This window comes from Melanerpes formicivorus, unplaced genomic scaffold, assembly GCF_026170545.1.
Source record: "Melanerpes formicivorus ecotype bairdi unplaced genomic scaffold, bMelFor1.0.p_v2 SCAF_13, whole genome shotgun sequence".
NCBI lineage: Eukaryota > Metazoa > Chordata > Aves > Piciformes > Picidae > Melanerpes > Melanerpes formicivorus.
This window is the reverse complement of record NW_027142365.1, coordinates 3,117,514-3,138,523: the sequence shown is the minus strand read 5'-3', so window position 1 is coordinate 3,138,523 and position 21,010 is coordinate 3,117,514. Positions and strand designations below refer to the sequence as shown.

At 51.5% G+C, this 21,010-nt stretch overlaps 1 protein-coding gene across 1 annotated transcript in view; it reads left to right on the top strand.

Moving 5' to 3' along the window:
- The first annotated feature begins 591 nt into the window (after positions 1-591).
- ZBTB47 (zinc finger and BTB domain containing 47) overlaps positions 592-21,010 on the top strand; it is a 28,430-nt gene continuing 8,011 nt past the window's right edge. Inside the window, exons 1-2 of the mRNA XM_068145885.1 lie at positions 592-1,470; positions 16,132-17,502. Of these exons, the coding sequence (XP_068001986.1) occupies positions 1,468-1,470; positions 16,132-17,502 (1,374 nt within the window). The 5' untranslated portion in view covers positions 592-1,467. The remainder of the gene's footprint in view (positions 1,471-16,131; positions 17,503-21,010) is intronic.

The following is a 21,010-nucleotide window of genomic DNA, read 5'->3' as shown; positions in this document are numbered from 1 at the left end:
GCCATAAACATCAGGTTACCCCACAACTCCCCAAACTGGGATCTTCTGCCCCCCCCCCCAAAGCCTTGCTGCTTTATTTTGGGTGGGTCTGGGGGCAAGCCTCACACAGCCACCAACCAAGCCCTGTCTGAATATAACTTAACCTCCCCTCCCGCCCCCCTAATCAGCATCTGCCTGGGGGGAGCCAGGTTTCCTCCCCACAGCAGAACAGCACCCCAGCCCCCCCCCCCCCCCCCACCTTTTTACCAAACCCAGTATCATCCCCCGACCCCCAAACTGAGATTTCAGACCCCTAAACGTGTCTGAGCTTTGCAGGGTTTTTGCTGGGAGGGGGTGGGAGGGCCTCCCCATGCCTCAGTTTCCCCCCTTTCCCCACCGGGGCGCTCCCCAGTTCCATCCCGGGGTGATGCCGCGCAGCAAGAACTGGTCCAGCCCTGGGGGACGGGGTTCGGGGGAAGGGATGGGGCCGGGGAGAAGGGACGGCGGGGGGGACCCGGGTGGAGTGGGCGGTGCGGCTGTCGGTGGTGGGGGCCTGTCCCTTTAAGGGGGGCAGCCGCGGCCCCATCTGATGAGGCGGCTCCAATCAGCGGCCCTCGGGCTGTTGGCAGCCGAAGCCGCCGCCGCTCCGCATTCCTCCGGCTTCCGAAAAGGGGCGAACATGGCGATGGGGAGGAGGAGGAGGTGAAGAAGAAGAAAAAGAAGAAGAGAGGAAGAAGGGGGGGAAGAAAAATAAGGAAAAAGAAAGAAAAAAAAGGAAGAGGAAGAGGAAGAAAAAGGAAAAGAAAAAAGGGGAAAAGAAGGGAGAGGAAAAAAACGAAAAGCAAGAAAGGAGAAAAATAAAGGAAAGAAAAAGGAAGGAAAAGAGGAAGAAAAAAGGAAGGAAAAGAGGAAGAAAAAGGGAAGGAAAAGAGGAAGAAAAGAGGAAGGAAAAGAGGAAGAAAAGAGGAAGGAAAAGAGGAAGAAAAAAAGAAAGGAAAAAATAAATTGAAAAAATTAATTAAAAAGGAAGAAATAAAAAGGCAAAGGAAGGGGGATGCAAGCAGAGCTGGCAGCTCGGTAATTTCCTCCCCCCTCCCCTCCTTCCCCTTTCCTCCCCTCTTCTAAAAGGCAAAGAGAGGAAAAAAAAAAAAAAGGCCAGCCAACAACAACAACAAAAAAGAAAAGAAAAGAAGCCCCCCCAAAAAAACAGGAGGAAAAACCAGAAAAAGGAGCAAAAAGCTTCACCAAGCCAGCAGCGCAGCAAACCAAAACCACCCAACCCGACAGCTCTTTTTTTGTTGTTGTTGTGTTTTGGGGTTGGTTTGGGTTTTATATTTTTTTTTTCCCCTCCTTCTTCTTCTTCTTTTTTTTTTTTTTTTTCCTTTTCTTTTCTTTTTTTTTTGTTGTTTTTGTTGTTCATGGAGAGCAAAAACCCCAGGCAAGCGGAGGAGGACCGGGACTCCTTTGCGCGGAGACCTTTGCATCAAAATGGTAGAGCTTTGCAATCCCCCTACCTCCCCCCCCCCCCCCCCCCAACCACCACCTCTCCTTTTTTTCCCTTTTCCCTCCTCTTCTTTTTTTTTTTTTCCCCCTGTTTTCCCAACCTTCCCCCATCCCATCCCCCCCCAACCTCCCCTCGGCTTCCCGGGGCTTTGCTGACTTTGCAAAGGGCCTCCCAAACTTGCCCCAGTCCTTGGGATGAAGGTGGTTTGCTTTTGTTGTTTGGGGGTTGGGGTTTTGGTTTTCGGGGGGGGGGAGGGAGGGATGTGGGGGTGGGCGGTTTGCATGGGTGAGCTGCAGGCTGCTGCATCCCGGCGCGGGGGGTACGCGGAAGGGCTGGAGATGGAGGTTGGAAGTGGGGGGGGGGGAAGGAAGCGGCGGAGGGGGTGGGGGGGGTTGGTACGAAGAGCGCAACACCCCTCCCCCCTCCCCCCGTGCAATAGGTCATTGCAAGCTGATTTAGCGGAGGGGGGGGGTGTCTGCATGGACCCCCTCCCCCCCCCCTCCTTGTTGTGCAGGGGGGAAAAGGTTTGCTGTTTGGTTTAAATTGTAAAGAAAATGGCCCCAAAAATCCTTCCCTCCCCCCGCCCCTCCTCCATGCACAGAGCCTTTTTTGGCAGGGAGGGGGCTGGGCGCCTTGAGGGGTGCCGGGGGCGCAGGGGGTGGGGGGTGGCTGAGGGATGCAGGGCCTGACACCCCCCCAAGAGGGATGAGCAACCCTTAAAATTTTGGGGGGGGCCGCTGGCGCAGTCCCCCCCCCCCCCCTCCCCCAGCTCCAGCTCAGTGCTGCAGCTCTGGGGTGACTGGGAAGATTTTGAGGGGTGTAGGTTGGCGTGGGGGGAAACTTTTGGAGCTGCCTGGTCGCCCAGGCCGGAGGCTTTGCTGGCGCAGGAGCTGCCTCCTGCTTCCCGTTTTGTTCCCCGGATGACTCCTTCATTTTGCTAATTCCTTGTGTGTGTGTGGTGTGTGTGTGTGTGTGTGTGTCCCACCCCAATCCCCGCCGTGCCCCTCTCCTGGGCTCCCTTTTTCCCCACTGGGGTCGGGGGGGGGGGGGGGGGGGATGCTGGCACCACCCCTGGGAGCAAGGACGTGAGCGTGGCAGGGGGAGGGGTGCAGCATCCCACCCCACTTTGGCTTTGCCAAGGGATTTTCCATCTGTGCTTCTTAAAAGAAGGAGGTTAATAATAATGATTAATAACAATAATTAATAATAATTAAACCTGATAAGCAGTGCTGGTAAGGGCTGCAGCAGGAGCCTGGCAGCCTGTGGCAGTGACCTATTTTAGCAGCCTGTGGACTTTTTTTTTGGGGGGTGGGGGGAGGATTAGTTTAGCTGGCAGAGAGTAGGCCTGAGCTGGGAAGATGCAAAGGGAAATCCCTTGGGATGTTCTGGAGCCTTTGGGATGTGCCATGCTCGGGGACCTCGGGGCCATGCCCATCCCTAGAAGTGCAGGGTTGCAGTTGCCCCAGTGATGGCTCCGTGCCCATGAGAGTGAGCCAGGAGGTGTTTGAGTGGCTTTGTGGAAGGGGGAAGAAAGTGCAAGATTCTGGGGGGGAAATAAACAGGGAGTGACCATGGTGCGTGGAGGGATGCCTGGGATGCTGGGCTGGGGCTTGGCACCCCCTCAGCTCTTACACTTGGGGTAATTGGAGTCAGCTTTGGGTTCGTGTTGGCCAGCCTGCAAAACGCTCAAGCCTTGGAACAGGCTGCCCAGGGAGGTGGTGGAGTCACCGTCCCTGGAGGGGGTCAGGAAATGTGTAGACATGGCACTTCAGGACATGGTTTAATGGGCATGGTGGTGTTAGGTCAATGGTTGGACTCGATGATCCTAGAGGTCTTTTCCAATCAAAACAGTTCTATGATTCCACCCTGCTAGCCTTAAATCAGCTGCTGAAACCACCCCTGTGTCCCACCCACAGGGAGATGCTGCCAGGGCACACACCAGGGTGGCTTTGGGGAGCGTTTCGTGCCCCCAGGCGAGGATAGAGATGCCCAGAGCCCACCTGAGCTTGCAGCCCTGCGAGGACAAGGAGGAAAAGTTGGGAATGAAAGCTTTCCTCCACACCCAGCCTCGGCAGCAACCAGAGGAAAATCTGCTTTGCACAGCAAAAATCTTCCTCGGAAGGATAGGAAGGGCTCGACGATTGCTCTGATTTATTTTGTTTTCTGGATGTGGGGTGAAACCTTGCTGGATGCAAACGCTTCAGCTCTGACCGTGGAGTTCCCCTGAGGTCGCTGACCGGGCTAAGCATTGCTCCAGGGCTTCTGCCCGGGCAGCTGGAGGGTCCCCTTGGCCACCCGGCTTGGCTTGACGGCGGAGCTTTGTTCTCCCAGCGAGGAATTAGCGGCGTGTTGGGTTATTAGCAGCCAGACCCCTGGAGTCGGGCGAGATAAACGGCCTTGCATTTCTGTCTGGCGTCTGGAGAGGAGGCACGGCACCCCCTCCACAAAAATAACCCTCTGCTGCCTCGGGAGAGCTTGGCTTTGCAGGAGGGAGGGAGCAGCAGCGGAGCTTCTGCCTGCCAGTCCATCATTATTGAGATGCGGATTTTCCTGCTCTGGGTGGAGGGGTGGGGGGGAACGGGGAGAAACGTGTGATGGGTGAACTGAATGTGTCACAACATCGGAGGGGCTTGGAAGGTTTCAGGGGAATTGCTGATTTCCCCATCTTGCCTCCTCACTCCAGCTGGAGGAGAAAACTAAGGGCATTCCCCTACTGTTGAAGCCTTTTTAGGTGGGGAGGTGGTGATGGCTGTGACAGAGTGCTCTGCTCCAAGGGCAGCACCTGGAGCTTTTCTTTTGGTGCTGCATTTGCACGAGAAAGGGGATCCTCATGTCCCCCGTGGGGTTTGTGTCCTACAGGGGAGGAAGGAGATCAGGGCCAGGCTGTCACTTTGCCCTGACTTGTCTTCATATTTCTTAGCGAATCATAACAGATAATGGTTGGACTCAAGGACCTTAAAGGTCTTTTCCAACCAAAACAATAACTCCACCAAGTCTGGTGTTAGACCATTGCGTTGCTAGAGTGGCATCTGTAGGGCAGGGCTGGCCCTGTTGGCTTTGCCATGTGTGGATACCCAGGGACTTAGAGTCAGAGAATCGTTAGGGTTGGAAGGGACCTCAAGGATCACCTAGTTCCAGCCCCCTCTGCTACTAGATCAGGTTGCTCACAGCCACATCCAGCCTGGCCTTAAAAACCTCCAGGGATGAGGCTTCCACCACCTCCCTGGGCAATCTCTGCCAGGCTCTCACCACCCTCATGGTGAAGAAATTCTTCCTAATGTCTTGTCCCCATGTCCTTCAGGGCTGCTGGCCCCATCCTTGGTGCTTTGGCTGCCTCTCCTGATGGTGAGACCTTGGATGCTTGTGGATATGTGGGGAAAGGCTGGCCATGGCGGTGCAGATAGGACGAGCAGAGACCTTAATTACCATAAATTGTCTTCTTTTAATTATTATTTTTTATGGCTGTATCTTTTGCCTGGAGCCAGGGCTGCCAACACCCTGTCTGAGGTAAAGCTCAGCTCCCCAAGCTGCTGAGTCTGCTGGACAGACGTGATAAAAATAATCCATTTTAATGCATGCTCCTAAAAATGTTGAAGTCTGAAAGGATGGCTGCACTGCAGGAGAGGGACTGGTGCTGCCTGCTGAGGGCTGGGTGTCAGATGGAGCTGGGTGTGGGGACCATCTGGGGAGGCAGTGCCAGCATTCAGAGAGGATGCTCCGGCATGGAAGGCCCTGCCCAAGATACTGGAAGAGGCTTAACCTTGGACCTCTCTGGTTATTTTGTGGTCTGGACTTGGGTTAGGAAGTCCTGTGGGTTTAAGATCTGATGAGGCAAACCATGGAGGTGTCATAATCTCATAGAACCACAGGATCGTGGAATTGCTTCAGCTGGAAGAGATCTTTAAGGTCGTTGGAGTCCAACCCTCGACCTAAGACCACCTTGGCTGTTACAGCATGTCCCAAAGTGCTGTGTCCACTCGGGTTTTGAACACCTCCAAGGGTTATGTCCCCACCATCTCCCTGGGCAGCCTGTTCCAATGCCTGACCACCCTTTCCATAAGGAAATTATTCCTAATATCCTGTCTAAACATCCCTGGCATCTTACTGTTGGCCCATCTGGAAGGTCACAGTGGCTTTCCCAGGGTGGGCACCACGCTGCTGGGCAAAGGGATGCTGCTCTCTGGTACCAGCCTAACTTAGCAGCGTGTGGAAGGAGGCTTCGTGCATCCATCCTGCTTCCTTTCCAGGGGTCCTGGCTTCTTCCCAACCATTGCATGGCAGCACTTGGGTGTGGGGCTGGCTTGGAGATGTGATGGCTTCAGGCTGTGCACAAGCAGCGTGGTGGCTGCCCCACTGCACCCATCCATGCTTCCTGCACTCAGCTTTGTAGAATCATAGAACCAACGAGGTTGGAGGAGACCTTTGAGATCAGGTGGTCCCTGTGGGGTCCTGTGAGCCGTGGGGTGCTCAGTGCACCCCCTGCCCCACTGTACCCATCCTTGGTGGCTCTGGGGACATCCCTAGCATCCCGAGGGGCTGATGCTTGCCTCCTCAGCCTCACGCCGGGCTGGGCAGCGGTCCGGAGCTGGCCCTGGCGCAGCGGCTTGGCCGCCAGCCCGGCTGGGGAGGTCAGCGTTGGGTTTTGTCCTCGTTTCCTCCCTCGATCTTTCCTCCTCTTGTTTTTCTCGGGCAGGGGAGGGAGGGGGACAGCAGCTTTGCGTGTCTCTGTGTGTCCCCCCGGGCTCTTCCATCCCAGCAGTGACTCTGCAGGAGGTCCTGCATCCCCTAGACAGGAGGGCAGCATCCAGTCCTGCTGCCTGCTCCGGTGCCAGGGCAGTGGCGTGGGGACATCTCCATCAGCTGGGTGTCACTGGCTGCGCCAGGCACTGGCGGTGACCCCATGGCTTGTCTGCCCCGGTGGTGTTTGGTGTTTGCCAGGAGGATGCTAGCCGCCAAAATCCAGCCCCTTCCATCTAGGGCTTAACACCAGACCTTCCTGTGGGCTCAGTGAAGATCTTGAGTTACCTGGAGAGCTTTTGTACCACATGTTGGGTCTGACCTGAGCTGCAGAAGAAAGCCCTTTTGTCCCAGGCTAGGGGAGGATGGACAGATGGAGGGGTGCATCCAACCCAGCTGCAGCGCTTCCCCTCTGCAGATGGAGCAGAGGGACTGGGGCTTGTCTTGAGCTGAAAGTCATACAGTGTTGGCCTGAAGCTTCTGTAGATGTGGTACTGAGGGACATGGTTTAGTGGTGACTTGGAAGTGTTGGGTTAATGGTTGGATCTGTTGTCCTTAAAGGTCTCTTCCAAGTGAAATGATTCTATGATCCTGTTTTTGCAGCAGGGAGGCTGTGTTTGTGCAGCCTTCACAGGTGTTGAGATGGACATTGAGGTTACCAAACTGATCTCAGAGCTTGGCAATCTTGCATTGTGCTTGGATCCTTGGTGGCATGGTGTCCCTGATACTGTTGTGGCGGTGTTGCTTATCCCACTTCGTCCTCTGCTCTTCCCAGGCCATGGGTGGCCATGGTGTTTAGGAAGAAAGCTCAAATGGACCTTTCCCTGTTGGTAGAGCTGACTGCTTGACTGCAGGGTGACAGAAACTGGGGAAGGATTTGTCACTGTTCCCTTGGATGGTCCCACAGAGCCCGGTGCTGCTGCTGGCTTCCCAGGCTGCTCCCTGGAAAAACATCTTGGAGTCAAAGCTTGCAGATGCTGGATGCTATTAAAATAAATGAATAATAACCAACAGGGAGAAAAAAGAAAAGTGCTGGAGGAATCTGTCTGTCCCTTAGACAGCTTAACTTGTGGAAGAATTTTTTTTGGGGTGCCCAAGAGGCTCTGGGAGCATCGCTGAGCCCCTTCCTCTCCCTGAAACCTACATATGGCTCTCTTTTGGGTAGCCTCAATCCTTTTAGACAGCATGTAGGGGGAAAAAAATGACCATGTGGGACAGTGACACCACCATCCTAAAGGATGTGGCTGTCCCCAGGCTCCAGGGCTGAGACAGGACCATCCGTGGTGATGGTCCAGCCCCGCCAGCATCCCAAGGGGCAGGATGCTGCGGTGGGCGCTCGGGGCCGTGCCGGCCGGCGCCTCGCCAGGCGGGGCTGCGGCCGAGCTATTGTTTTCCCTTCCTGCTTGTTTTTCCGGACAACCCTTCCCTAATTAAACAAAAACACTCCTCAGAGAGAAGAGCAACACCCCCCCAACCAACCCAACACGGTGCTGTGCTGCAGCAGGGGGTCCCCAGGGAGGGAGGTGACAAGCGAGCAGAGTGGGGAAGGTAGGCGGGAAGTGAAGGAAGGGTCCGCTGGGATGTGGTTTATCCCACTGCTGGGTTTTGATGCATGGCTGTGGTCTAAAAATGGGTGGTTTTGGTGATGGGTGGGATGTGTACAGCCTGGGCAGTGCTGCTGGTTCTGAGGTGGCTTCATCCATTCATTTATGGTTGGACTTGATGATCTCAAAGGTCTTTTCCAGCCGAAATGATTCTGTGATCCTGGCACGTCCTGGTTTGGGGGCTCATGGGAAGATGCAGGCACCAGATCAGTGTTAGGAAAGCCAGCTCTGTATGGACTAGGAAAGCCAGCCCTGTATGGACTCAGAACTGTGGAGAAAAGGCTGGAGGTTTCATCCAAGGGTCTTGGAAGCAGAGGTCAAAGTGTAATGGCTAAGGATTGAAACCCAAATCACTGGTGTCTTTGGGATGTCTGACAATGTCCATATCGTTGGGGGGTGGAAAATCAGTCAAAATAAAGTGGTAAACGTTATCCCTTCCTTCAGCAGAAGTCAAGTTTTGGCATTAAATAGTTTCAGCCAAGCTATTCTGTCCTGAGATATCCAATTCTCAATTCAAATTGAGAATAGGACATGAGGGGGAGGGGGGGGTTGGTGGTTTTGGGTGTTTAGGGTTTTTTTTGAGAAGCAAGTGCTAACATCATACTCAGTGACTTACTCGAGCACTTTGCCTTGCTGCAATTTAATCCTGAAGGTCAGCAGCAAACGTTTTGGTGGTTGGAAGTGATACAGAGAAGCAGATTGCTGATTTTCATGGGAGCCTGGGGGGTTGAAAATTGGAAGGAAATCCCCAAATTTTGTGTTGAATGGAAACTGGTTTGCTTGCAGCTGATCTAACTGCTCTGCCCGGTGTGAAGCGAGGGGCTCTGGCCACCTAAATGGGCTTTTTATGCCCCAAGCCCCTTGTCCTTGTGCTAGGACAGGAAAGGGGTAGAATAGAATAGAATAGAATAGACCAGACCAGGTTGGAAAAGACCTTTGAGATCATCCAGTCCAACCTATCACCCAACACCATCTAATCAAGTGAACCATGGCACCAAGCATCCCATCCAGGCTCTTCTTAAACACCTCCAGTGATGGTGACTCCACCACGTCCCTGGGCAGCACATTCCAATGGCCAATCTCTTTCTGGGAAGAACTTCTTCCTGACATCCAGCCTAAACCTCCCCTGGGTACTTGTGGTCCTTGGTATCTGGCAATGAGAGCAGTAGAAATGGCTAAAAATAAACTGATGGGCTGGTGAATGTCAGAGATGGGCTTCTGGGGGGCTGCAGTTTGGAGGATTTAAACTTATCCAGGGTGACCTGACCTGCTGGTCCCTCAAGGGGGCTTAGTGCTGCAACAGCATTTAGGGATCTGGCTTTTTAATACTTGCTCAGATAAACTGCATCTTCTCTTCTCACAGTGACTTCACTCCAGCAGCAGCCTCCTTGCAAGGGAGCTGACCAGGGGTTGGCATGGCTGCTTAGAGAAACTGAGGCATATGCTGGGTGGAAATGGAGTGGGGCTGTGCTCTGGCTCCAGCTTTTGGTGGGTTTGCTGGACAGAGGCTGCCCTGCTCCATGGAGCAGCAGCATCTCCTTTGGCCACCATTCCTACATCACTTCTATCTCAGAGCCAGCCTGCATCCCTTGGCCCACCCTCACCCCAAGCATCTTCCCCATCCTCTCGCTGGCATTTTTGGGATGGGGCTTTAGCAACATCACTTGAAAAGGCTCTTAAAGTAGAGCTGAAGGGCAGTGTCAGGGTGGGGAGGGCTGTCTGGAGGCGCTGCCATCCCCTCGGGGTGGGGACGTTGTGGCCATGCTGCATCTGAAGAACTTTTATTGCTGCTGCTGCTTTTTCACTGGGGTTGGGTTTGGTGCCAACAGTGCCAGGGCGCTACCCAGAGGGTAGTTTTAGGGCTTGCTCCAGTTGGATGCACCCAGTGAGCATCCCATGTTGCCCAGAGGTGGGATGGAGATGGGATGAGCGGCCTGCTCCTGTGGCAATACATTGGAATGATTTGGGGATTGAACTGACCTAAGTCAGGGTCAAGGGAGTGGTGGTGGAAAAGAGCAAAAGTGTGATTTTGTTGTTGTTTAGTCATTTGTTTTTATTGTAAAAATAAGTATTATTTAAGTAAAACATTTCTTAAGTAAGAGATTACTTGAGTAAAATACTGAGTAAAATATTATTGAAGTATTGTCTGAGTAAAACAGTAATTCAGTAAAAGATTACTTGAGTAAAATACTACTCAAAGGATTGTCTGAGTGAAATATTGCTGAAGTAAAATATTACTTAAGGTATTGCTTGAGTAAAATACTACTTAAAGTATTGTCTGAGTAAAACATCACTTAAGTAAAATATTACTTAAGGTATTGTCTGAGCAAGGTATTGTCTGAGTAAAATACTACTCAAGTATTGTGTAAAACATTACTTAAGTAAAGTATTACTTAAGGTATTGCTTGAGTGAAATATTGCTTAAAGTATTGCCTGAGTAAAATATTACTTAGGTAAAATATTACTTAAGGTATTGTCTGAGTAAAATACTACTCCCAAGTATTGTGTGAGTAAAACATCACTTAAGTAAAATATTACTTAAGGTATTACTTGAGTAAAATATTACTTAGGTAAAATATTACTTAAGGTATTGTCTGAGTAAAATATTACTTTAGGTAAAATATTACTTAAGGTATTGTCTGAGCAAAGTATTGTCTGAGTAAAACACTACTCCAAGTATTGTGTGAGTAAAACATTACTTAAGTAAAATATTACTTAAGGTATAGCTTGAGTAAAATACTGCCTGAGTAAAATATTGCTTAAGGTATTGCCTGAGTAAAATATTACTTAGGTAAAATATTACTTAAGGTATTGTCTGAGCAAGGTATTGTCTGAGTAAAACACTACTCCAAGTATTGTGTGAGTAAAACATTACTTAAGTAAAGTATTACTTAGGTACTGCTTGATTAAAATACTGCTTGAGTAAAATATTGCTTAAAGTATTGTCTGAGTAAAATATTGCTTAAGGTATTGCCTGAGTAAAATATTACTTAGGTAAAATATTACTTAAGGTACTGCTTGAGTAAAATATTGTCTGAGTAAAATATTACTTAAGGTATTGTCTGAGTAAAACACTGCTCCAAGTATTGTGTGAGTAAAACATTACTTAAGTAAAATATTACTTAAGGTGCTGCTTGAGTAAAATACTGCTTGAGTAAAATATTGTCTGAGTAAAATATTACTTAAGGTATTGTCTGAGTAAAACACTACTCCAAGTATTGTGTGAGTAAAACATTACTTAAGTAAAGTATTACTTAAGGTACTGCTTGAGTAAAATACTGCTTTAGTAAAATATTAGTTAAAGTATTGTCTGAGTAAAATATTACTTGGGTAAAATATTACTTAGGTAAAGTACTAAGTAAAATATTAAGTACAATATTGTCTGAGTAAAATATTACTGAAGTAAAATGTTGATAAAATGGTTTAAAAGCATGCCTTCTGAATTATATATCTCTCTCTATATAAAAAGATAATAAATACGTGTTTTTGGCCAGTATTTGCGCTCTCCCTGGGGAAGGGTAATGGATTTAACCTCCCCATTAATCCCTATTAATCCGGTTTCTCCTCGCTGGGGGAGCTGCGGGGGTGAGGTGTGCCAGAAGGGTATTTCTGGGGCAAGTTGGGGTCTTTCTTGGGATCTCACCCCGACGGGCGCCTCTCGCGCTGGCTGCAGCCCCAGCTCTGGGCAGGCTCACAAAAAGCATCTGATAGCAATAAAGAGCAGAAACCTCCTGCTGACAAGCCCGGGCTGAAGTCACCGGCGGGACGCGGCCAAGACACGCATTGTCCTCGCCGCTGCTGGGACTGATTAGAGCTGCCTGGCAAGCCCACTGCTGGGTGAGGGGTCAGCCCCTTTTGCCAAAAAACCCTCGATCTGAAGCAGAAAAAAACCCACCCACCCCAGCTTTTGTTTTCCAGGCTGGGCCGTGCAGAGGCGATGGCCGCCCAGCAGCCCCAGCTGCCCCGGATTGGCATCCATTTCTCCACAGAACCATAGAATTGCTCCAGTTGGAAAAGCCCTCTGAGCCCTCAGGGAGCCCAACTGTTGACCTAACACCACCCTGGCCGTTAAACCGTGTCCCAGAGTGCCATGGCCTCGTGTTTCTTGAGCACCTACAGGGGTGGTGACTCCACCGCCTTCCTGGGCAGCCTCTTCCAGTCCCTGACCACTCTTGCAGGAAAGGAATTTTTCTTCATACTCAAACTAAACCTCCCCTGGCACAGTTTCAGGTCACCTCCTCTTGTTCTGTCACTTGATGCTAGGGAGAAGAGGCCAGCCTCACTCCAACCTCCTTTCAGGAAGTTGTAGAGTGCAATGAGGTCTCCCCTCCCTCAGGCAGTCCTCACCAGTTCTGTTCTCCAGACCCTTCCCCATCTTCGTTGCTCTCCATGGCTGTGGCTGTGCCAAGCGAAGACAGACTGAGGGAGTTGGGGCTGCTCAGTCTGGAGGAGAGAAGGCTCTGAGGAGACCTCATTGTGGCCTCCCAGTATCTGAAGGGGGCTACAAGAAAGCTGGGGAGGGACTTTTGAGGGTGTCAGGGAGTGATAGGACTGGGGGGAATGGAGCAAAACTAGAAAGGGGTAGATTGAGATTGGATGTTAGGAAGAAGTTGTTGCCCATGAGGGTGGTGAGAGCCTGGCAGAGGTTGCCCAGGGAGGTGGTGGAAGCCTCATCCCTGGAGGTGTTTGCAGCCAGGCTGGATGTGGCTGTGAGCAACCTGCTGTAGTGTGAGGTGTCCCTGCCCATGGCAGGGGGTTGGCACTGGCTGAGCCTTGAGGTCCCTTCCAGCCCTGACAATTGTATGATTCTATGAATCACAACACAAAGCTGATTCTCATCACCAGCCTAGATGTTCACTCTCTTGACACTGGGTGTGCTGAGGTGCCAGAAAGGAGTATGTGGGTTGAAGCAGGTCAAACCCATTTTCTTCAAAGCAGGTTTTGCTGATTGCTTGGTTTTTGTGCTTCTTGTTGGGCTGAACCACATCTACACTTTCCATATGTTGGTCCCTTCCAACCCTAACAATTGGATGATTCTATATGAGGAGCAAGGTGAGATGGGTTCCAGGAGGAAAAACAACTACATTCAGAGTGTTTTTTTCCTAGGAAAAGCAAAGCAGGAGAGGCCCTGGCACACAGCAGAGCTCTCAGCAGAGCTGTCTCTTTGGCTTTTGATATTTATTATACCATTTTTCATTTTCTCTGTGCTCAGAGGGGTGGCTGAGCCATCCAAGTTCATCCTGAAGAAATGTCCTTGGCAGACATGAGGCTTACAAAATGGGGAGGGGTGGATGGATATTCCAGTTGGGATGCAGCATTTTTATAGCCTATGTATGTGTGAAGAGTCTTCACATGCTTGTGGCTTTATGTTCTCTGTTATTGAATTAGAGAGACACTGTATAGGAGACACAGATAATCACACAAGAACACTCTTACAGAATCTATTTAATGTTGATGTGTATTTTTATATATTACCATGCTTTATATATTTAAACTCTTTATCCATGCAACTGGGGTGGTTCAACCTGGAGAAGAGAAGGCTCAGGGGAGACCTTCTTACTCTGTGCTTCTCCCTGAGAGGAGGTGGGAGCCAGGTGGGGGGTTGTTCTCTTCTCATGGGGAACAAGTGATAGGACAAGAGGAAACAGCCTCAAGTTGAAGCAGGGAAGATTTAAGTTGGACAAGGCCTGGAGCAGGCTGCCCAGGGCTGTGGTGAAGTCCCTGTCCCTGGAGAGATGTGGTGCTGAGTGATGTGGTTTAGTGGTGACCTACCAGTGCTGGGTTGATGACTGAACCTGATGATCCTGGTGTTTAGGAAGAGCCTGGATGAGGCACTTGGTGCCATGGTTTAGTTGATTAGATGGTATTGGGTGATAGGTTGGACTGGATGATCTCCAAGGTCTTTTCCAACCTGGTTAATCCTACCCCTCTTCCTACCCCTCTTCCTACCCCTCTTCCTACCCCTCTTCCTACCCCTCTTCCTACCCCTCTTCCTACCCCTCTTCCTACCCCTCTTCCTACCCCTCTTCCTACCCCTCTTCCTACCCCTCTTCCTATCCCTCTTCCTATCCCGTCATATCCTAAAGCTTTTCTCCAACCTAAAGGATTTTATGGTGTATCTTTTAATATATTTATCACAGAAGCATTCAGGTTGGAAAATACCCCTGGGGTCATCAAGTCCAACCATTGGCCCTACTCTACAAAGTTCACCCCTAAGCCATACCCCTGAGCACCACATCTAAGCAGCCTTTAAGCACAGCCAGGGCTTCTGACTCAACCACATCCACAAAGATGTACAACATCATAATGTCTTAAAGGGCTTTATATGTAGTTACCTAGTTTTTCTTTTGCTGCTTCTTTGCCCCACTCCTGGCTGCAGGGCCAAGAGGTTGGAAAAAAGCTGGTTTAGGGTTTTTTTCCTCCCCCTCCCTCCCTCTTTTCAGGGGGTGCCAGCTTTTGCTGGGGCTCCCCAGGGCCACTGGGACCACAGGAAACCAATGACCCCATTGACTGTGGAACAGAAATTCAGGGCAAGTGACCTTTTGGCATGGAAGGGGGGAAGGATTTGGGGGGGTTTGTGTTCTATTATGTTATTTTTTGTTTGCTTTTTGAGAGAGCAGAGAGGCAAACACCCTTTTGTCAGTATTGAAACATTGTTTGCTTGTGTGTGCTTTTGCCCTTGGCTCACAGAACAAAACAAAAACCCAACAAGGGACAGACAAACAAAATGTGTCTTGCTGGAATTTGTGTCTTGAAGGAGAGCTGCTGTTTGTCCCAGAAAACAGGGGAGCTGAGTGACTTTTTTTTCCACAGCAGGAGGTGCAGGATGAATCCAGGAGGTTGAACCCTCCACCTACACCACTGCTCTGTTCCACATCCTTGGTCACATCCCAAAATGGTGGGGAAAGGGATTGTCAGTGTGGCTGGATCCATCTGCATCCATGATGGCACAGAAAGCCAAAAGGGCAGCAGAAGGAAAGAGAATATTCCTTTCAGTAGAGGATGTGGGACCTGGGGCATGGGACATCCCTGGCATTTGGGATGCAGCTGGCAAAGCAATTCTGGAGTTTAGGTATCTCCAGGAGAGGTGCTGAACATTCAGGAATGGTCTGCACCCTGCAGAGTACATTTGAGCTAAATGTGCTCAGGAGGAGACTTGATGGGGTGCTTGGTGCCATGGTTTAGTTGTTTAGGTGGGTTGGATTGGTAGATGGGTTGGAAGTGATGATCTTGAAGGTCTCATCCAGTCTGGTCCATTCCATTCCATTCCATTCCATTCCATTCCATTCCATTCCATTCCATTCCATATGAAACCTGCAGCCTGGGGGTATTGGCAGCTGCAGCATTTCCCAGGCTGGGAATGCCACTCCCTGATTTGGATTTTTCCAGGTAGAACCTTTCCCAGGTGATTTAAAATGGGCATGATAAAAAGCAGGTAAATCATGGAATCATTAAGGTTGGAAAAGACCTCTAAGATCATCAAGTCCAACTGTCAACCCAGCACCACCGTGGCCTTTAAACCATGTCCTGGTTGTTTGAAGCTCTCCAGGGATGGGGACTCCACCACCTCCCTGGGCAGCCTGTTCCAATGCCTGACCACTCTTTAGGTAAGGAAATTGCTGCTAATATCACCCTGGGTGCCTCCAGCTAGTGACTTGGCTGTGCATGTGAGTGAGCTGTAACTTTGGACAAGTATTAGAGAACTTTAAGGGTTTGGTAACTGTCTTGTAGAAGTCTGGAGTTTGAAAATCCTCATTTTCTTCTATGTAGGGGCTTAAATCTCAGCTGATGCCTAGAACTGGCTTCCTGCGTGGGGTAGGTATCAGGAGGTCAAAGTATCCCCTCTGCTGTGTGCTGTCTCTATGTAAGCTTGGACAGCTGAGTCAGGCTTTGGACTTCCTTGGTGGCAAGGTGGCCATCCTGCCTCCTACCCAGGCCGAAGAGATGTCAGTGGATGCTTATATGGCTTTGGCCTGGCCTTTCTCCTTCTTGATTGAATCTCCCAGGCTCAAGCTGGTGGTGGACCTTCTGGTTGGTGTCTCCAAGCTAGGCCTGGTGCTTGAGCATCTTGGTTGGTGTCTCCAAACTAGGCTGAGTGGTGGAGTGTCTTGGTGTTATGAGGCACACAGTCTGGTGGTTGAACCTTTTGTCTGGGATCTCCAAGGTGAGGCTGAGAGTGAAGCTGCTTCCTTGGCATCTTTGACTCGGGATGCACGGGCAGGGGTGGGTGGCATGGCTGGGTGGGTCTTCTCCCTGGGGTAAGTGCCCTTTAGAGTGACTTTTCTTTTCCTTCCTCCCTCCCCCCAGCTGATAGTCGAAAAGACGACTGACTACCCTTCGGCTGAGTACTCCCTGGTGGAGGATGTAGCCCTCCACTTCACGTGTTTGATGGACAGACTGAACGAGCAGCGCCTCTTTCAGCCGGACCTGTGCGACGTGGACATCGTGCTGGTGCAGCACAAGAGCATCTTCCCAGCGCACAAGGGGGTGCTGGCAGCCTACAGCCAGTTCTTCCACTCCCTCTTCACCCAGAACAAGCAGCTGCAGCGCGTGGAGCTCTCCCTGGAGGCCCTCACCTCGCAGGGCCTGCAGCAGATCCTCAACTTCATCTACACCTCCAAGCTCCTCGTCAACTCCTGCAATGTGCAGGACGTGCTGAACGCGGCCGCCGTGCTGCAGATGAACAACATCGCCTCCTCCTGCCAGGACCTGCTGGACACCCGCTCGCTCAGCCTGGCCTCCGAGATGGCCCTGCCCGCCGAGAGCTGCGCCGGGCCCCCACCCTACTACTGCGAGATCAAGCAGGAGGTGGACGCCCCTCATCCCAAGATCTATGCTCGGGAGGGCAACGACCCCTACTCGGTGCGGGTGGAGGATGGAGCGGGCGGTGGGGCGCTCCCCCCGGGTCCAGCCAAGCAGTACTACAAGGAGGAGAAAGACGGTGGTCCGGGTGCCGTCTGCAAGATAGAAGGGGAAGAGTCTGAGGAGGACCTGGACAGCCAGGGCTCGTACAACCGGGAGCAGATCATCGTGGAGGTGAACCTCAACAACCAGACCCTCAACGTCTCCAAAGGCATGGAGGGGAAGGCAGCAGCCAGTGAGGCGGCCGTGATGGGAAGGCCTGATGGTGATGGGCATGACACAGAGGAGGAGGGGGAAGAGGAGAACGAGGAAGGAGAGGAGGAGGAGGAAGAGGAGGAGGATGCAGAGGTGGGTGAAGAGGAAGAGGAGGAGCACAGCGAGGAGGAAGACCTGGAGGAGACAACGGAAGAAGAAGATGACGACGACGACGATGAAGACATGCCAGAGGTGAAAAGGGAAAAGGGCGGGCAGCCCCGCAGGGGCACGCGGGCCTCCAAAGCCACCAAGCCCACCATGGCAACCCGCTCCCAGGAGCTAGCCAAGGTGGAAGAGGAGGAGGAGGAGGAAGAGGAAGGCCAGCGAGGGAGGAAGAGGAAAAAAGAGCAGGATGGTTTGGGCCAGAAGGTGAAGCTGGAGGAGAAGCAGCACTACCCGTGCAAGAAGTGCCCGCGGGTGTTCAACAACCGCTGGTACCTGGAGAAGCACATGAACGTCACCCACAGCCGCATGCAGATCTGCGACAAGTGCGGCAAGCGCTTCCTGCTGGAGAGCGAGCTGCTGCTGCACCACCAGACCGACTGCGAGAAGAACATCCAGGTGAGCACTGCCCCTGGCGAGAGGGGAGCGCCCCCCCAGCGAGAGGGCAGCACCCCAGCAAGCGCTGCAGCATCCCAACGAGGGGTGGAGCATCCCACGGGGGACAGACCTCCCACGGCGATGGGGTTGGGACAGACCTCCCACAGGGATGGGGTTGGGACAAACCTCCCACGGGGATGGGGTTGGGACAGACCTCCCACGGGGATGAGGTCATCCCATCAAAGGAGGATGCCACCATGATGGGACATCCCAGTGGGGAAAGGAACTTCCCACTCACCATGGAGGAAATCCCACTTAGCTACACCCTGAGGTGGGCTCATGCTCAAATAATAGTAGTGGTGATGTGGTGGGCACCTGGCAAATGGGAGAGAGCCTTACTTCTCCAATGCCTTGTATGCAGGCTCAGGAGGGTCCCCTGGTGACATAGGGATGGAGAATTTGTGCCCAGGGCTTGTGGCTTCCCCTTGGCTGGCCAGGTGGAAACGTGGAGTGATTTGTGAGGAGCAATTTTTCTTTTGAGTTTATTCAGTTAATCTGGATAAAAGATTGTGAGCCCCTGGTGGAGGCACGCTCCAGCCGTCCCCACCCAGGCTGAAACCAATTTAGCTTAATTCAGAGATTTGCTGACAGCAGTTAAAAGGGTTTTAATCTGCCCTTTGTGCTCCTCAGCTGCTGGATGAGCATATTTCTGTGAGCAGTTGACATGCATGTGTGCTTCAGGCTTGGTGCCCTTCACCTAACGCTGATGAGATCTGGTGTTTGGAGACTTGAGTCCATTAAATCAGTCTCTCCAGCTCCCTGAAGGGAGGTTGTAGCCAGGTGGGGGTTGGCCTCTTCTCCCAGGCAACCAGCGCCAGAACAAGAGGACACAGTCTCAAGCTGCGCCAGGGGAAGTTTAGGCTGGAGGTGAGGAGAAAGTTCTTCCCAGAGAGAGTTGTCAGCCATTGGAATGTGCTGCCCAGGGAGGTGGTGGAGTCACCGTCCCTGGAGGTGTTCAAGAGGGGGTTGGATGTGGCACTTGGTGCCATGGTTTAGTAGTCATGAGGTGTTGGGTGACAGGTTGGGCTTGATGATCTTTGAGGTCTTTTCCAACCTGGTTAATTCTATGATTCTATGAAATCGGTGCAGTTTGGGGGGATGGAATCAGAGAGAGGTTTGGGTTGGAAGGGACTTTAAAGGTCATCTAGTCCATCCCTTCCCCTGCAGTCAGCAGGGACATCTTCACCTGGAGCAGGTTGCTCAGACCCTCATCCAACCTGACCTGGAATGGTTCCAGGGATGGGGCATGTACCACCTCACTGGGCAATCTTTAAGGTACTCAAAGGCTACCAGGAGGTCTCCCCAGGGCTTTCTCTTCTCCCTCAGCCTGGCCTCACAGCAGAGGTTTTCCAGCCCTCTGGCCCTGCACCGACAGGTCCATGTCTCTCCTGTGCTGAGGACTCCAGAGCTGGGCCTAATGCTGCAGGTGGGGTCTCAGCAGAGCAGAGGGGCAAAATCCCCTCCCTCCACCTGCTGCCCACACTGCAGGAGATGAGCCCAGGATGCAGATGGGTAGGCAGGCATCCCATCAGAGCAGCAAATGTGTGTTCCTGCAGATCCCTCCAACCCATCTCCTAATCCCCAGTGAGCTGTTTGCAGGATGCTGATGCTACTAATTAAATACCATCTTCTGGAGAGCTTCAGCCATCATCCTTCCCACCAGAAACCAAATTTAAATGCTCTTGCAGCTCTCCTAGATGGAGATAACAGAACTCAAGTGTGAGTGGAGCCCTTCACCCATGGCACCCCAAATCAAATGGGGAATGAAGCAGACCTCAGCATTAGGAAGTGCAGGGAATATGGAGGCAGGAGCAGCCTCATCTCCAGCAAGCAAAGGAGTCGCTGCCTACACTGACCCTGTGGTGCAGCTTCCTGACAAATTCACAGCCCTCACCTTGCCTTTTGGTGGATGCTTTTTCCCAGGATGGATGAGTGCAGCTCATCAAATCCCTGCTTGGTGGTGGCTGTTTTGGAGCCTGTCACAAAGCCTGTGCAATTAGAACTGGGTTTTCCCAGAGTGTTTCTTGGGCCTCGTCTACTTCCTGATGGAGGACATGGGACTCTGACCTCATTGCTTGTATTTCCCCCCACTTTTCTGGGTCATTTCTGAATGGGGTGAAGCACAACTGCCCATGTGGTGCCCTTGGTCTGCTGAAAACATGGATCCTTGCCCCTCACTTGACCTTTCTGAATTGTACCAGGTTTCACTCACCTTGCTCTGGTGACATCAAATAACTCTACCAACAAACCATGGGCTTATAGCTGCATGGAAAAGGGACTTCCTTGTGTCTACAATGGACAGTCTTTGTTTCTTCTTGTTTAAGCAGATTCTTGGAGGGTCTGCTGCTTTCAGTTGCTGTTTTGTCCCTAAATTTCATCCATAATGCTTTAGATGTTGGGCTTCATCTCCCTCCTGTGATGGTTTCCCATCTTCATGGGTACCATAATGGACAGCTTGCCTCCTGCACCTGCAAAATGACTCATCCTTTGCTTTATCAGGTTGTTTCTCAAACTCTTTTGTGGCCAGCTTCAGCATGCTTTTCATCTTAGCCTGCAAGGATTTATCTTCTCATTCCCCCCCCCCCCCCATCTCATTTGGATGTTCCTTGCACATTTGCAAAGTGATGGTTTTTTGTAGGAACCCAGGACACAAGCCCAACCCTCCAGGGTGCTTGGTTCCAGCCCAGGGGCTTTCCTACACCTGCTGCTTTCACTCTACCTTGAAGATTCCACACCTCTGCAGCCTTTTTCAAGTGGAGAGAATGGACATTGATGTGTCTTTGATACCAGGCTCTGGTCCTGAATCTGTAGAAATCTGTGTTTGGGAGCAGTACAACTCAGAAGTCCACTCATGATGATGTTCAAGCATGGCAAGGTGAAGAAGATGAGTGTTGGGAGTGCCTCTGGGACCCTATTTTTGTCTCTCAAGCACCTAAAACTGTGGAGGGGTAGTGTGACTGTGTGGCCTAATGGTATATTTTCATGGTATCTCTGCCTTTTGTGGTGCAATATTTGGTTGAAGCCCATCAACAAGCATCTGTTCTTCTGGGCAGGAGGAGAGGCTGGAGGAATCCCTCCCTGGGCTTGCTGGTACTGCTCAGCTGTGCTGTTGTGAGATGTCTCCAAGGCATGAATTATTTTCTGACTGCATCTGTGAGGAGAAGGGATGGTTTTGTCCCTGAGGAAGATGAGTCATGGAGAGCTGAAGGGGAAAGAATTGACCCTTGGAAGAAAGAAGGACTGTTGGCTCCTGGCAGGGTCCTTGGCCAAGTAAGGGCCACTGTCCCTGTGCTCCCAACAGTGGTTTCCTGCGTGAACCTTGCTGTCCTGTGCTTCCTCAAGCACCACGCTGATCTCTCATGCTTGCAACAGAGCTCATGGCAAAGTTGGAGGTTTCCTGGGAATTTTCAGAGGAAGACTGAACATGACTTTGCACATCACCTTCTGCTTGTGCTGATGGCTTTGGGGC